Source organism: Rattus norvegicus, chromosome 20, assembly GCF_036323735.1.
Source record: "Rattus norvegicus strain BN/NHsdMcwi chromosome 20, GRCr8, whole genome shotgun sequence".
In the NCBI taxonomy this organism is placed as follows: Eukaryota; Metazoa; Chordata; class Mammalia; order Rodentia; family Muridae; genus Rattus; species Rattus norvegicus.
The window spans coordinates 6,239,207-6,256,057 of NC_086038.1; the positions used below are offsets into that span (position 1 = coordinate 6,239,207).

Here is a 16,851-nt window from a genome sequence, read left to right on the forward strand (position 1 = left end):
AACCATCACTCTACTACTAAACTATATTCTCAGCTCCTGTGTCTGAGCTTGGCTCAGGTGTGGGCCCTTGGAGTTCTGGGCTCTCACTCAGTGATGTCACTGACGTCACCTTCAGTCCATTCAGGGTGCATATGCCTGAGGAATCTACGTGCCCCTGTGCTATGGGGAACCTGATTTTTTTTTTTTCCAGCCTTTGTTCTAGCTCCTCCCCTAACTTTTGCCATCCCCAGCCACATCCTGTTCTCTGAGACCTCTAAATTAGCACTCCTAGTGACCTTGTCATTTGCCTAGCGTCTGAGAAATGAGTAGCTTCTGCCCTAGCATGGTCTCACCCTTCATACACCTGTATGCTGGCCATTCCAGGACCCCACTGTTGTGCCTACACTCCTGTCCAGATCCTGCCTCTTACCCCTTTCCTTTTCATCAAGAGAAATTGCTCTATCGCAGCACCCTGCTTCCTCCTTCCTTGCTCTTATCAGTAGACGTCCTCACCTCAGGGATCTTGACAGACTGACTGTTGTGTCTCTGTTTCGGGCCCGGCTCTGCTCTTACAGTGCCCGTGGCTTTGAGATTCTGAGACTCCTACTTTCCGTCCTATAGGAGAGGCACCCCTAAACCTCTGGTTTGTCCCGAGAACCGCGCTCCCCAGCAACATCTGACGGATTCAGATGCTAGAGAGTCTCTCTGTCTTTACATAGGAAGGAGAGAGCCCTTGGAAGGCCTTCAGAACCGACCTGGCTATGTCTCCCCAAACACACTCTCCTTCCTAGCCTCTTTCTGAAGCTGCTGCAGATCCTCTGAGGAGAGGGTGTGCTGTCACCTTCCCCTGGCACTGAAATTAGTCCTCTTGTTTTCTAAGCCCTTGGCTCCCCTCCCACTGGAAGCCGGAATGTGAGTAGCAGAGAAATATACCCCACTGTCTTCTGTAGGTCACCAATATCCCAGTGTTGGCTACACGGCCACAATGGGCCAAAGGCGAAATGGCAGGCTCCTGCAAGGTGGATTTCGGGAGGATCACACCCCCCAGGTTGCTTTTATCTTGCTTAGGACATAGTCTGCCTTCTGTGTCTACTTCTCCCCTCCCTATGACTTCCTTGAGAGCAGAGGCTGAATCCTTTCATCTTCTGACATCTTGATCCTCCCCTTCATTCTGCACCGAGTGGACCCAGAATCCCTCCTGTCTTTTGAAGGTAGTCAGCCATTGCTTCCTTCACCGAGGGGACTCTGAAACTCTGTGTCACCTGCTGGCAGATAGAACACATTCTGAGGCCGCTTCCTCCTCGCACAGCCCTCGTAAGCATGCTAGCAGGCCAGACGTTGAGGAACTGAGCCGCCTCCTTGTTTAGTCATGGTTCCCATGAGACAGTGGATAGAAATGCTGGGTTTGGGGTTGTTCACTTGGTTAAGTTGAGGAGACACTAGACTCCAGGCAAGATGGCTCTGCTGGTAATGAGCCCGATGACCCAAGTTTGAACCCCAGGGCCCATACTGCAGGAGAGAGCTGTCTCCTCCATGGTGTCCTCTGACAGCCACACGGACGCTAAGGCATGCTGGTGAGTGCAAGCATGCACACACACAGAATAGAGTTTTTAAAGGGTGTTAGTGGAAACAGCCAGGGACCGATGCGTATAGACTTGTTTTGAAGAAAATGGCTGTGTGAACTGCTTAGGTGAGAGCAGAGGACCGATCGCTAGTTGGCTGTTGGAAATCATTGGGGGGGTCGGCTTTTGCGTGTGTTGGAGAAATCTACATCAGGGGTGGGGGTGTGGTGGGAGGTTGGGGACCAGATGGATGACTACGTAAAGTTTCGCCCCGTTCCTCAGAAAACATTCCCAGTCAAATGAGCTTCTATGACTGAATCAGAACCCACCTAGGCTAAGCAGACTGTTTAGGCCTAACTTATATCTGGCCTCTCCTATTTGTGTGACATCAGAAGGCTACATTTAAAACTTCGTACTCTGCAGAAGCCTGTGCCTGCGGTCTGGGACTTGCATTGTCCTAGCAACTAGAACCTGTTGCCCTGGTGCTGCCCTCTCCCCAGCTCAGGGGTGGTTTCATGTGGGAAATAGCTGACTGCCTCAGGTGAGGCAGTGGGAGGGTTAGAGAGGCCAGGCTCAGCAAGGAGTTTCTCCTTCCGACATACTGGGAGATCCTGAAGGCATGGGTGCTTATTCATTCTTTCGCCCATCCATCCATCCATCCATCCACACATCCTGTATGTCTTGGTCAGTGTCTGCTATATGCAAAGCACTCTTTTAGTTGTTGGGATAGAAGACTATCCCCAAAAAAAAAAAAAAAAAAAAAAAAAAAGACATTTGAAACTGTCAAGTAGAGAAGAGAGGGTAGCCAGGGTTCTTGTTTTAGTCAGAGTGGTAAGGAACTTGCTGCTTTGAAAAGGTGACATTTGAACAAAGAAGTTAGGGATGAGCCTGGTGTCTGTGTCTAAGGAAGTTTATCTCTGTAACAGTAGACTAGCAAGCTCAAAGGCCCCGAACGTGAGGAGCCGGCCAGTACAGCTGCGGAATGACTGGCAGTGTGAGCAGGGAAAAGCAGGAGCCGTTGAGGTGGGGAGTGGATTGGAAGCAGATCTTGGGTCTCACAGGCCACACCGGTCACTAGAGGAGTCCAGGCAGATACACGGCATATCGTTCTGAGAGTCCCTCTGGCTGCTGTGTTGTGACTTGGCTGTGTTGGGGCAGAGTGGAGACAGGCACTGATTGGCTCCTGCAGTGGGAACTGATGGGGTTCTGCTCCTGCAGTGGGAACTGGTGGGGTGCGCCTGCAGTGGGGACTGGTAGAAGCCTCATTTAATAGGAAGTGTTGGGGGTGCTCTTGCAGTGGTCCAGAAAAGGAAAGTTGATGGCTTGGATCAAGGAGTAAGAGAGATATTGTTGGATTTTGGCCTCATTTTGAAACAGGTACCTATAGATGGATGGATTGAAAGTGTCAGGTAAAGACACTAGGGTCGGCTCCTGATTCCCATTTACTGAGGAGCGAGTTTGTAAAGTCAGACTAAGAGAAGGGGGGTTAGGAATTCTGCCCACCCTGCCCCCATCTGAGACAGTCTCATGTAGCCCAGGTTGGGCTGTAACTTACCTTTATAAGAGGATGACTTATAATCTTACCTGCTGAGGTAAAAAAAAAAAGTAACAACCAGGGAGCACTCGCCCCATGTGGCCCACCGATGCCACCTGAGGGCGTAGCTTTGGAGACTGAGCCTGCCCCTCCTGGAGCATAGTAGTCAGCACACTAACAGGCCTGAGGGCCTCCATACCACATGAAAGCCGGCTGCACTGGTGTGCGCCTGTCGCTCCAGCACTGTGGAGCTGGAAACACACCGGCCCGCAGAGCTTGCTGTCTACTACTCCCGCCCACCAGTGAGTTTCAGGATCCCAAGAGACTGTCTCAGAAAGTAAGGTAAGGTACGGAGTGATGAGAAAAACACCGGTGTGAGCCTCCAGTCTCTGACCTCCACGTACACTCAGACACATGTCACACACTTATGCACTCAAATACAGACACACACTCACACTCGCACAAACAGATATTTTTAAAACCAAATATTCCATCAAAGGGACGTTCCGCAGTTTGCCTGTTGAGGACATCTTGGTTTCCATGAGTTTGGGCTTTGAATGATCACGTCTGTGGATGTATTCTCAGTTCAGGATAATAGGAGCAACCACTGGATCACATGGGAAGGCTGTGCCAGCCCCAACCTAAGTGTCTGCCAAACTGTTTTCCACAGTGGCCGTCCCCTTTCCCTGTCCCCGTGACAGGAGATGAGATGTCATGTCAGTGCACACCCTTGGATGTGCAGGTTGCTGCCAGTGTTCTGGGCGCTCAGCTTCCTAACAGTCTTTCAGGGCTGGCAGGTTTTCAGTTACCTCCGGTGTCTCCTCAAGGCTTTCCCCTTCTTTATTGTTATTGACATAGGTCTCACTCTGTAGCCCTGGCTTACATGTAACCAGGCTGGCCCTGAAGTCCACAGGTCCTCCTATATCTGTCTGCCTCGTAGGTTTGCAGTGTGAGCCACCACACACACAGTTTGTTTCTGTGTTTTTAATATATTTTTATATATTTTTTAAAATTTCCCCAACTATTGATTTTCCTAACAAGCATTTTTATCCATTGGCTTTTTCTCTCCTTCTAAAGCCAAAACTGCTTTCTCTTCCTCATTAAGATTTAGCATATCGTTCCACTTTGATGTCGTTACTAAACGGTGTTAATGGGGTATCCCTGTCCCTCCTGCTGCTGATGGGATATATCATTTTTCACAAAAACGCCACTTGTCAAGCCAGTGGTGACCACAGCTAAATACCTTTATCATTGTTCTAATATCTTCTTTCTTTCGTTCTTTCATTTGTTTGCTTGCTTTTTTTTGTTTGTTTGTTTTTTGGCTTTGTTTTGTTTTGTTTTGTTTTGAGGCAGGGTTTCACTGTATACGTCTGCTGGCCTGGCATTTGCTGTAGTCTAGGATGGCCTTGCACTCAAAGAGATATCCCAGCGTCTGCCCTCCGAGTGCTAGGTGATGCTCAGAGAATGGTTACACCCACAAAACTATGCCACCCCTGCACCAGTGGCTATACCTATAAGCCAGTCATTACTGTAGCTTGCAGGACTCGTAGCTTAGGGGAGGCTGACATTACTTTTTCTCCTCTGGTAGCATGGGGAGCACCTTCCAGCACCATGAATGATAACAGTGTATGAAGCTTCTAATCGAGTGTTCAATGGGGGAAAATTTAAATAAAAGTAAAGGTATACTCTGCTACCTCCAGTCTATACCTCTGCTAATTTGCCTATTAGTCAAACATTTCTACTGAGAGTTCCAAAATGCCTTGACACTCCTGAACTGAAAGTGAGGGTGAGATCCAGCCATGACCACTATTTGGGATGTTCACAGGTCAAGGCGTTAAACCCAGTTAATTGTATAGCCAAGATTCCATTTTAGTTGAAATGGTCTCTGTTCCATAATGGCAGGGGCCTGCATTCCCTGTGCTCTGGAACTGGAAGTGATCTACATGGCCACTGCCTTTGCTGTGACTAGCTCTCATCTGTACAGTCAGAGCAGCCACATAGCCATGAGAGCATGAGCTGGGCTTTTAAAGCCACCACACCTTTTGCAGGTGTGTGTGTGTGATGCTTTGAGCAGCGCAGTTTTCTGTTACTAATTTCCCATTTTCTCTTCATGGTTTAGAGAGCCACAAACTTAGGCTTGGGTCTTGATGTGCACCAAAGTCCTTTTCTGTGTACATCAGCAGATGCAGAACCATTTTGTTAGTGCAGTGCTCCCAAATCTATTTCTGATTTGTTTGCCCCTCGTCCCCACCAGCCTTTGTCCCTCCTGGACTAATGTTTGCCATCCATGAGAAGTTTGGATGTGGGCCAGATCAGATCTGAACCTTTGCAAACTGCAGAACACCAAGTGCGCATGCCCTCTTCAGTCTCCTGCCTCTTGCAGGCTTTGTGGGGGGACCTAGAGACAATCCACCCATCTGCAAAGCCTTTCAGAAGCTTGCCTCCCCGGTTCCTTGGCAATAGGAAATGCATCAGCACAACACGACCAGGGGGTTTTCTGCACTCAGCCAACAGGTTGAGTTGGTTTTTAAAAGTGGAGCCAGCAGAACTCTATGCTCTGAGGAAGTCAGGAGTGCTTCCTCACCATTCCCAGGAGCCAGTAAACCGCATACTCCTCCGTCCATCTTGAATCTGAAATGCCCAAGGCAGACAGAAACTGCCTAGACAGCCTCTGAGGTCTGCTCGTTGATGGCTTGTGAATTTAGTGCAAATGGAGGAGGAGTCAGAGTGAGCCATCATTTAAAGAAGAGAAAGGGAGGCTGAAGTTTACAGGTTAAAGGCGGGTGGCTGCCCATCAAGGCTCCCACCCCTTAGACTGGATGGGTCAAGACTCAGTAATCTTAGCTTCAGAAGGCAGAAGGATCACAAGTTCAAGGCCATCCTGGGCCACACAGTTAGACCATATCTCAAACAAAAGGAAGAAAGGAAAGGGGAAGGGAGAATGAGGGCCAAGGCTCGTGCCTGGCAGTCCCAAAGTCACATGACTTAGGAAGGCCTGATGTCAGTCACGTGCCTTAGGAAGGTTCTCAAAGGCTGGGGAAGTGAGGAGACAGCGGCAGCCACTTCCAGGGTATGCACCTCGAGGTTGGAGGAGGAGAGGGGCCTAAGCTAGATGCTTCACCCGGATGCGGATGGGAGGCCAGACAGAGGAGTGGAGATGTGTTTTGTTGGCCTAGGCAACTAGTGGCAGAACACTGAGCGTGTGAGCATGTGAGCCACATGCTGGGCTTAAGACCCAGGACAGGAAAGGAGGAAGGAAGAAAGAGAAAAAGAGGGAGGGGGGAGGGAAGGAAGGAGGAAGAGAAGGTTAGGTTCAGTCTTCTTTGGGTCTAAGAAGGGAAATGTGACTCCAGCTTTTTCTTCTCGCCCTCCCGTGGCAGACCTAGATAGCTGGTGTGAGGTAACAGAGCTTTACAGTAGGAAGTGAGGAGGCCCACATGTAGGCTGGACAGGGGGCCAATCACTTTACAGCCTAGCTTCAGTAGCCGCCTCACACACAAGCCTGTCAGTACACACAAGCACATTGAGCAGTGTTCAGCACACAGAAGGAAGGGTGTGTCCACCATCACTGTTTTAGCCTGAGCCCTGGGGAGGACTGTAAGGCCATCAGGGCCAACGGGCAAGGAAGCAGACAGGGAGGCCAATCAAGGCAGAAACCAGTTCTGCAGAGAGCTGTCTAGTTCCTTCATGAGGGCATGAACTAGCCTCCATTCTAGAGCGCTTTCCGTGGACCTGCCCTGTCCGAGTGGCAGGGTTTAGGGCCTGATTTAGAGCCCTCACAATAACCAAAGAAGCAGTTTGCTGTCTCAGCTGCAGCATATGAGGCTCAGAGAGGGTCGTTCATTTGCCCAAGGTTGCAAAGCTTCTAAGAGATAGTTCCCGGATTAGAACGTAAGCCATCAGGCTTCATAGCCCTGTGGAGAGCAGACACTCTAAGTTAAACCACCTGTCACTGCAGGAGCTACAAGCCCAGCCATAAAGGCTGGAGTCCATTCTGTCTCTTCAGCCTGTGGCCTGTTTTCTATTTAGGCCAAGTCCTTGTTTCTCTTGTATTGTGGTTATAGTAAGACGGGTTACCAAAAAGAATGTCTCCCTGATTAAGAGAATGGGTGTTGAGAGTTTTAGAGAAGCCTGGGACCAGTCAGGACCCGAGATCCGAGCAAGGTGGGTCACTCCTAGACGAGACGGCTCGGGTCTGACTTCCCAGAGGCCATTTGATCTCTAATAGCCTTAGACAACTTGGTTAAAAATATGTAGACAGAAAAAAAATATGTAGACAGGCCCCTGTTCCACAAGGGTATTTTGTTTAGTGGCCTCGGGGTTTCTAAGCCCCCAGGAGACCCTCTCTTTGGCAGCATAGTGGAGAACTTGAATACTCATTCTGGATCAGATGGTGTGGGTTCAAATCCTCCTCTCACTCTCTGCAACCTTGAGGAAGAAGTTATTCGATGTCTCAGGACTAAACTACGAAACAGAGAAAATAGGGGCGACAAGGCAGGGACCCTGACAACCTGAGTTTAGTCCCCAGAACCAACATGTCAGAGGGACTGAACCAGCTCCCTCAAGCTGCGCTCTGACCCCCACAACTACATGCACACACAGAGAAAATGCTTTTAAACCAGGGAACATAAGAGTACCAGAGTGTAGAGATGTGAGCACGCCCACATCCCTGCAGTCCCATTGGCTCCCAGGTGTGTGTGTGTGGCTGGCTGTTGCTGATGCTGCCTGCTCCCTGGAGCAGAGCGCATTCCAGAGCAAGTTGTTCTAGCTTGGGATGGAGCGCCCCGGGCCAGCACGTCCCAAGATGGGCTGTAGTGACACTGAGGTACTGATCTTGCAATCCTTGAGGCCCGAAGCCTCAGCTTGTCACTTCTGCCCTCTGCCACACGTACCCGGTGACAGAAACATCCTCCTATCATCTGACTGTTGCAAGGTTAAAGTAGGCGGTCTGGGAGAACCTTAATTGAGATGATGAAGATGGCTATGTGGGTAAAAGCACTTGCAACCAAGACGGACAACCTGCGTCTGAATCACGGGATCCACATGGTGGAAGGCAGGAAAGGAAAACGCCTTTTTAGAGAATCTTAACGAGACCAAAAGCAGGGCCTGAGGGCTCCTGGCAGGTCACATATGGGGGTCTACAGTAGACCATGCTCCATGTGGCTGGGGCTTAGCGAGTCACTCCTGTGCACAGCACGTGGGGCTGGAGAAGCCACCCCGAGCCAGGAGAGCCCTGGGTAGAACCCAGGTTACACTGATAAATGGTGAAGGAGGCGAGCCCAGGGCTGTGAGCACCAGGAAGAGGAAGGACCACAGCTTCTGGAGTAAGCTGCATATTTAGATTTAGGTTTGTGCTGCTGCTGCTGCTTCTTTTTTTTTTTAAAGGACAGCCTCACAGCCTGTTAGAAAATAAATCAGAAACAGGCAAGGCTGTCTGAGGACATGGTTAGGAGTCTCTGAGTAAGAGGTAGCCTGACTTTTAGGAGCAGAGGACTTAGGGATGACCCGCCGCTGGGCAGATGGAGGTGCCATCCCTGAGGTAGCTGTGATGGCTTGTATATACTTGGCCCAGAGAGTGGCACTATTAGAAGGTGTGGGTTTGTCGGAGTGGGTGTGGCCTTGTCAGAGTAGGTGTGGCCTTGTCAGAGTGAGTGTGGCCTTGTCAGAGTGAGTGTGGCCTTGTTGGAGTGGGTATGTCACTGTGGGCGTGGGCTTTAAGACCCTCATCCTAGCTATCTGGAAGTCAGTATTCTGCTAGCAGCCTTCAGATGAAAGTGTAGAACTCTCAGCTCCTCCTGCACCATGCCTGCCTGGATGCTGCCATTGTTCCCACCTTGATGATAATGGACTGAACCTCTGACCCTGTAAGCCAGCCCCAGTTTTTTTTTTTTTTCTTTTCTTTTCTTTTTTTTGGAGCTGGAGACTGAACCCAGGGCCTTGTGCTTGCTAGGCAAGTGCTCTACCACTGAGCTAAATCCCCAACCCCAAGCCAGCCCCAGTTAAATGTTGTCCTTAACAGAGTTGCCTTGGGTAGTGTGGGGAGTGGCTGGAGAGATGGCTCAGCGGTTAAGAGCACTGAATGCTCTTCCAAAGGTCCTGAGTTCAATTCCCAGCAACCACATGGTGGCTCACAACCATCTGTAATGGGATCCGATGCCCTCTTCTGGTGTGTCTGAAGACAGCTCCAGTGTGCTCATATACTTAAAATAAATGTTTTGTTGTTTTTTTTTTTAAGAGAGAGTTGCCTTGGTCATGGTGCCTGTTCACAGCAATAAAACCCTAAGACACAAGTTGGTACCGGGGACTGAGGCATTGCTGTGATAGGCCTGACCATGCTTTTGTTTGGAAGAATGTGGATTTTGGGACTTTTGGATTTTGAAAACAGTCGAATGCTTTAAGCGGGGCTTAATGAACCATCCTAGTAGGGATATGGAAGACTTTGTTGCTGTGAGTGATTTGAACTGTGCTGACCTGTCCCAAGAGGTTTCAGTGGAGAAGAATTTCAGTATGTGGTGCAGAGACTGTTTTTGTGGTATTTTGGTGAAGAATGTGGCTACTTTTTGCCCTTGTCTCAAGTCTGCCATAGGCTAAGGTGAAAAGACTCAGATTAATTGCACTAACAAAGGAAGTCTCAGCGACGCCCATCATAGGCTTTGTTGTCTGGTTAAGTCTCATGAGAAGCATTTTAAACAAGTGTAGCAATATGAGAAAGGAAAAATATAAAATATGTAGTTTGAGTACTAAAGGGGCACCAGGAAGTGAAATGGAGCTGGATCCTGTGTTCTAGGAGATAGCAGATTAAGGGAGTGGGACTTTGGGGCAAGATCCTACCTAGGTAAATTTATATCTAGGCACACACCTTTAATCTAGGAGACAGGCATGCAGATCTCTGAGTTCAAGGCCAATCTACAGAGCAGGACAGCCAAGCTTGGGCAGTGAAGGAGTTGGAAAGAGGAAGCTGGTGATAATGTAGTAGAACAACAGGACGTGTTCCAGCTCCTGCAAGCAGCAGAACTCAGCAGCTTTGGCCATGTGGCTCTGGCTTCAGAGTCAAGAATAGAAGGGACTGCTGGGACAATTGATGCTGGTCAGCTGGAGCTAAGAAATTAGCGGTGATTAAGAAGAGACCAGCATCACTGAGGTGAAATCTTCTGGGAGGTGTTTTCTGAGAGCACAAAGAAGCTGTGTTCCAGAGAGAGTCGAGGTTGTACCTCATGCCTCAGCTGTACTTGGTCATGTGTAAGAGTCACCCAGGTGGGGGTTGGGGATTTAACTCAGTGGTAGAGCGCTTGCCTAGCAAGCGCAAGGCCCTGGGTTTGGTCCCCAGCTCCGAAAAAAAAGAAAAAAGAAAAAAGAAAAGTCACCCAGGTGGTACTGGTTTTGAAGGCTCCTAACAGCAAACTGACTTTAGGTAGCTAGGGTGAGGGTCTTAAGCCCACGCCCACAGTGACACGCCCACTCCAACTAGGCCACACCTCCTAATAGTGCGGCTCCCTGAGCCAAACATAGAAACCATCACAGTGGGAGTGTTGTGAATTCCATTAGGGACCTGCTTTTCTGACAGAGGTCAGCAGAGGCAGTGAATGGGTGAGATCTGAGTAAGCACAGCCAGCCAGGCCGAGGGGCTGCCTGCCTGCCAGCCTTTCATGGGAAGCGAGTTCCAAATGGTTCATTCAGTCGGGGGATTTTTACTTCCCAAACGTCTTGACCACCATGCTTCTATGTCCACCTTTTTTTTTTTTTTTTTTTTTTTTTCCGGAGCTGGGGACCGAACCCAGGGCCTTGCGCTTGCTAGGCAAGCGCTCTACCACTGAGCTAAATCCTCAACCCCATATGCCCACCATTTAGAACTAACACTGTCTCTCTCTCTCTCTCTCTCTCTCTCTCTCTCTCTCTCTCTCTCTGTGTGTGTGTGTGTCTCTCTCTGTGTGTGTGTGTGTGTGTGTGTGTGTGTGTGTGTGTCACACGCTTTTCACAGGAACCACCTTGGTTCTCTGAAACAGCATCTGTGTGCTGCTGGCTGACCTGGTTAATTGCTTGCAACAGGAAGAAGCTGTGAGGAGCTTTTTTATTTATTTATTTATTTATTTTTTGACATTGTCCATTTTCTCAGATTGGTGACCCAGAAGGAAATCTCTGACCTCAGTGGTGACCAGAAGCCAACTTCATGTCTGAAGGCACAAGCTGCAGTTTGTCATGGAAAGCTTGGGGCTGCAAACGGTGACCCTCAGTGATGGGACAACAGCCTACGTCCAGCAGGCCATCAAAGGTGAGCGTTGCGGGAACCTCAGAGTCGCGCCCTCAGATGTCCGTCCGCAGGAGCTCACCGCCCTGTTCTCCTGCCTGCTGGCCCCCACCCGGTGCAGCCGACTGTGCCTTCGAGGGTCCCCTGACAGAAAGGGCACCAGTTAGAATAAACCCCTGAGGGAGGAATGAGCATATGCTAGCCCAGGCTTCCTGCTTTCAGACACCCCGTTCCAGCTTAGGGCACTTCCTGGATAGAGGCAGGTCACCATCTTGACTAAAGCAAATGTTGCTGTTCTGAGTCTCTGCCATTGGCAAGACACCCTAGGCGCAGCCGTGGCACCCAGCGTACAATGTATGCCTTAGTGTCTGACACCAGTGGGCAGGAAGTAAACACACTGGGTTCGCAGAGAAATTCGTGTCACAGATAGGCAACAGATTCTTCAGGAGTGTAAGCGTGTCCTCAAGCCCGCTCGGGGCATGTGTTTATAATCATAGCATTAAAGACTAAGTCCATCCTCCAGAGTACTTAAGAACGGATGGGGGCATGGAGACTCCGTGGTTAGGAGCGTGCGGTGCCCTTTCAGAAGACCTGAGTCGGGTTCCCAGCACCTAGGGTGGCTGCTCCATGGGATCCAACACCCTCTTCCGGTCTCTGAGGTAACCCACGTGCACAGAGCACACACACCACACGCATGCACACATGCACACATGTACGCACAGACCTAAATAAAAGTAAAAATAAGATTTTAAAAAGCTTTAAGGACAGCAGACACACGCCAGGTTTCGGTGACCTGAACTTTAAAGTGTTTGTGTAGACTGGAGCCTGCAGTTTCCTGACCTAAAACTTGTGATTCCGAGCTCTGCAGACTTTGAGGTTTTCAGATGAGGTGCACGTTGCTGCCCTCCTTCAGTTCAATACACTAAGATGGCCGCACTTAAGTTTACATCTGCCCTGTTTAGTGCTTTGTTATGTAAGTTTGTGGACTTTGCTTTGTTTTCTGTTTTTTTGAGGCAGGGTTTCTCTGTATAGCTTTGGCTATCCAGGACTCACTCTGTAGACCAGGCTGGCCTCAGACTCTGAGATCTGCGTCGAGTGCTAGGATTCCATGCCTGGCCGAAAATTTTGTTTCTTGATAATGAAGTGAGACAGCCCTCGATGTCGTCAGCAAGCTCCTGAGGTGGCTTCTGGAGGCCAGTCACAGTCGGCCTAGGATCGTTCTCTTGAGGATGTGTTTCCTCAGGAATACTTCTGTAGCCTGAGCTCTCTGTCCCCGCACTGTGCATCCTGTCCCTCTGGCGCAGTTTGTCAGAAAGAATTTAGGATTTCTAGGTGGGGCTGTGGTTTCTCCTTAGACCCTTGTCACTTCCCTTGCTTCAGCTTTCCACAGAGGGTTTCTAGTGAACAGATTGAAGTGGTTGACAGCCAGGCACACACCTGTAGTCTCTGCCTTTGGGAGACTGAGGCAGGCCTGTTTCAAAAGAACAGAATCTTAAACCTTCTAAAGTTAAGTCTTTGCTTCTTCCACCTCTCTGTTTATATATATACATATACACATATATGTATATATATATATGATTTGTTTATTTCATGTATATGAGTACACTGTCACTGTCTTCAGACACACCAGGAGAGGGCATCAGATCTCACTACAGATGGTTGTGAGCCACCATGTATGGGATTTGAACTCAGGACCTCTGGAAGAGCAGTCAGTGCTCTTAACCACTGAGCCATCTCTCCAGCCCTTCTATTTATATCTTTCTCCCATCATTCTTCTTGGGTCTGTTTCCTGCCCCCCATACTGGGTCACATTGTGTGCATTCGTGTGTGTGTGTACGCATGTGTGTGTACCCATGTGTGTGTACCCACATATGTGCACTTAATCACACTCAACTAAATGTAGTTTAAATTTTAAAAAATCCTCCATCAAATAATTACTCTTGCTTTTAAATTCAGCCTTACTCAAAATCTTAGGACATGCAGAGTATTCTTTGCCAGAATGTACTATTCATGGCCCTCAGGTCCATTTCCTACCTAGAGTCCTGTTCCCCTCTGAAAGCACGGTACCCTAGTCTCAACTGCCCACTTCCTCTTGGCATCCTGGTCTTCTGAACAAGGGCAGGAACTGCCGACTAAGTTCTGCTCACAGCAGCCTGAGCCGCCTCTGGCTTGCCTCTCCCTACTTTTCCCAAGTCTTTCCTTCCACAGAGAGTTCCCGAGACTTAAGATCCACACTGTCAGGTCAGTTCTCTGTGTGAGTTCCTTCTTCCTTGCTGTGACAAACTAAATACTTTACATAAGTCATGTGTGAGAGAAAAGGTTTATTTCGACTCATGGTTTTAAGGTGTTCAGTCCACAGTCATTCGGCCCCTTGTGCTTGAGCAGAACATCACGACAGACAGGAGCCTGTGGTTGGTGGGAGAGAGCTGCTCACCTCATGGCTGACAGTAAGGAGGAAATGAGGCAGAAAGAGACTAAGGGGAAAAAAACCACACACACACACACACACACACACACACACACACACACACACACACACAGAGAGAGAGCACGGGACCCCCAGGGACTGACGTCTTCCAGCTAGGCCCACCTCCTACAGTTTCCAGAACTTTGGAAATGAGGAGGGCATTTGACATTCAAGGTTGTGCACAGCTACGTAAACTGATAAGTCACACCCACGATGTGCGTAACAGGACCTGAGGAGACCCCCTCTAGGGCTGAGCTTGGGGGTCCCCTGCTGGGGAAATGTCCAAGGATGGTTGAGTCAGAAGTCGGCCAGTGTTTCTCCTCACAGCCAGTTCTCCATCAGGGAACGTCTAAAGAAAGAACAAACACATCTCCTGCGTGGACTTGTCAGCCTCCCCAGCTGTCTTTCTGTCCTCCCGCCCTGATCCCAAGAGCCCACCCAGGCCTGGTGGCTCATTCACACTTAGGTGTGAAGGCAGGAACCTAGGAGGAATTCAGGGGTATCCTCAGCTCTGTAATGAGTGTAAGGCCAACCTGGGCAACTTGAGACCCCATCTAAGAGAAGAGAAAAGAGTCCAGGCCCGCACCTGTGGTTCCCCCAAAAAACAAGAGACGTAGGCAACAGGATTGCCAATTTGGGGGGATTGGGGATTTAGCTCAGTGGTAGAGCGCTTGCCTAGCAAGCGGAAGGCCCTGGGTTCGGTCCCCAGCTCCGAAAAAAAGAAAAAACAAAAAACAAAAAAAACAAAAAAAAAAAAACAAACAAAAAAACCAAGAGACGTAGGCAACAGGATTGCCAATTTGGGAACAGCCTGGGCCACAAGACCCTGTGTAAAAACATCAAAGTTTAGGGATACTAGCTCATGGGTGAGGCCCTCGCCTGTCAGGCAAAGGCTAAAGGTTTAGTTCCCAGGCCTGGAAAAGAAGAGCAGGCCTGACATGTTGTTGCACAGACCTCTAACCTCATCATTTAGAAGGCTGAAGCAGGAGGCTTGCAGTGACTCTGAAGTCTTCATCTGTCTGTTTAGGAAATCCCGGGCCAGCATGAGACGCAGAGCAGGATCTGGTCTCAAGAAAAGCTTTGGTGGGTGGGCTGGGGGTGGAGCTTGAGGCTGCATAGATCATGTGACAGTGAGGTAAGTTGTAGATGGGCCCACAGTATCACACTCAGGCTAGGCAGATGGCTCGCTCAGGTAGCACATAAAGTGTGAGGACCCATGTCCAACCGTCAGCGCCCATGTCAAAGGATGGGTAAGGCGGCACATGGTTATATCCCTCAGCCAGGAGGTGGAGCAGGAGGATCTCTGGGGACTCTGGCCCACCAGCCAATGGGAATCTGGGAGCTCCTGGCCAGCCAATGAGAGATGCTGTCTGAAAGGCAAGGGGAAGGCTTGTTGAGGAACACTACCCAAGGTTGACCTCTGGCCTACGCCCACACAAGCGCACACATGCACATGCACCCACACCTCTCTATCCCTTCACTTCCATTTCTTTTGATTATTTGGGGTTTGTTGTTGTTTTTTTTTCTTTTTTCTTTTTTTTTTCTTTTTCTTTTTTTTTTCGGAGCTGGGGACTGAACCCAGGGCCTTGCGCTTAGGCAAGCGCTCTACCACTGAGCTAAATCCCCAACCCATTGTTGTTGTTTTTGAAGGGTCTCTTGTAGCCCAGGCTGGCTTCAAGTTCAAACTGTAGCAGAGGCTGGCCTTGACCCCCTGGGCCTCCTCTATAACTTCCCAAGCGCTGGGATTGTATGTGAACACCACCAATCTGGGTCCCATGACTCTCACACTGTACACCGGACTCACCAAAGTGAACACTGAAGCCTGTGGAGGCTGAGCATACGCCTGGCCTGCTCTCCGTGAGCTCACGCAGTCCACACAGCCCCTGCACTCGGAAGAGAGAACTGTTTGAAGGAACAGGCAGCTGAGACACGAGCTGAGTACAAGCTTAAGCTCACACAGTGGGAGAGCCTGGGCTCCACACCGGGAGGTAGGTCCCGGCTCCAGAGCACACCATAGCTACCGCCCATACCCACGAACGTCCTGTTGGAGGCCCCAGATTTTGGCACACTGTTCTGGGGAAATGAGGAAATGTGTTTAACACGTAGTCGGGCCTCTATCTGAATTCTCCATATTTGGGATCCTCCCTGGTTTCAGGACATTTGCTCTCCATTTAGCTCAGCCTCGGCAGATCCCGTTAGATTAGAGGTTCCCGTCTTCATGGGCATGGGTAGAGGAAGAAAGGAAATTGCTCCTTGCTGAGTGGCACACAAGGTTACTTCACGGCAGGATGTTTCCCCTCAGGGCCTCCAGACCGAGGCTTAAGAGGTGAAGAAGGAGGGAACGTGATGAAAGTTCCCTTGCTTAGACCACAGGCAAGGGCTCAGAGATCAAACAGGCATCTACCAAGCCGGGCCAGCCTGTGGCAGACCTTGGCCAACTTCCCTGCTTCCGCATCCCCAGGGGAGAAGCTGCTTGAAGGGCAAGTGATCCAGCTGGAGGACGGGACCACTGCATACATCCACCAGGTGACGATACAGAAAGGTGAGGTGCCCCAGCACACCCCGTGCGCAGGGGGGTCTGGCAGCCCCCACAAGCGCGTTCGCGGCCACGAGCTCCAGAGAAGGACTGGCCTTGCTCTCCTTACAGAGTCTTTCTCCTTCGAAGATGGTCAGCCTGTGCAGCTGGAGGACGGGAGCATGGCCTACATACACCACACACCCAAAGGTGGGCCCATGGGCGTCATGGCTGGTGGGGAGGGAAGGGACCGACCGGGCAGAGGCTTGGGGGTGAGCACAAGCACCCTCCCTCTTCCCGGGGATACAACCCTGCTTGCTTACCCTACGTTCCCCATACCTTCCCCGGGCAAACCACAGGCGGGGGCAGGGAGACTCGAACATCAGCATGGACCCTGGTGCATTATCACAAACCAAGGGAAGGAAACTCACTCGTCTTTAACAGAGAAAGAAGCTCTGGAGTAGGCAGGGTGGCTATGGAGTGGGTCTGTCTGTAGAAGTTTCTAATGCACTCATTAGATCATTTAGGCCATAGGTGGTGGTGCACACC

At 50.0% G+C, this 16,851-nt stretch overlaps 1 protein-coding gene across 6 annotated transcripts in view; it reads left to right on the plus strand.

Annotated features, from left to right (window-relative positions):
- Nucleotides 1-16,851, plus strand: part of Zfp523 (zinc finger protein 523) — a 33,308-nt gene that overhangs the window by 4,256 nt on the left and 12,201 nt on the right. For 5 of the 6 annotated variants that reach the window (XM_063279220.1, XM_008772820.4, XM_039098817.2 and 2 more), the window contains exons 2-4: nt 11,189-11,344; nt 16,249-16,329; nt 16,435-16,512. In XM_063279220.1, the coding sequence (XP_063135290.1) occupies nt 11,272-11,344; nt 16,249-16,329; nt 16,435-16,512 (232 nt within the window). In that variant the 5' untranslated portion in view covers nt 11,189-11,271. 6 annotated transcript variants of the gene reach the window in all.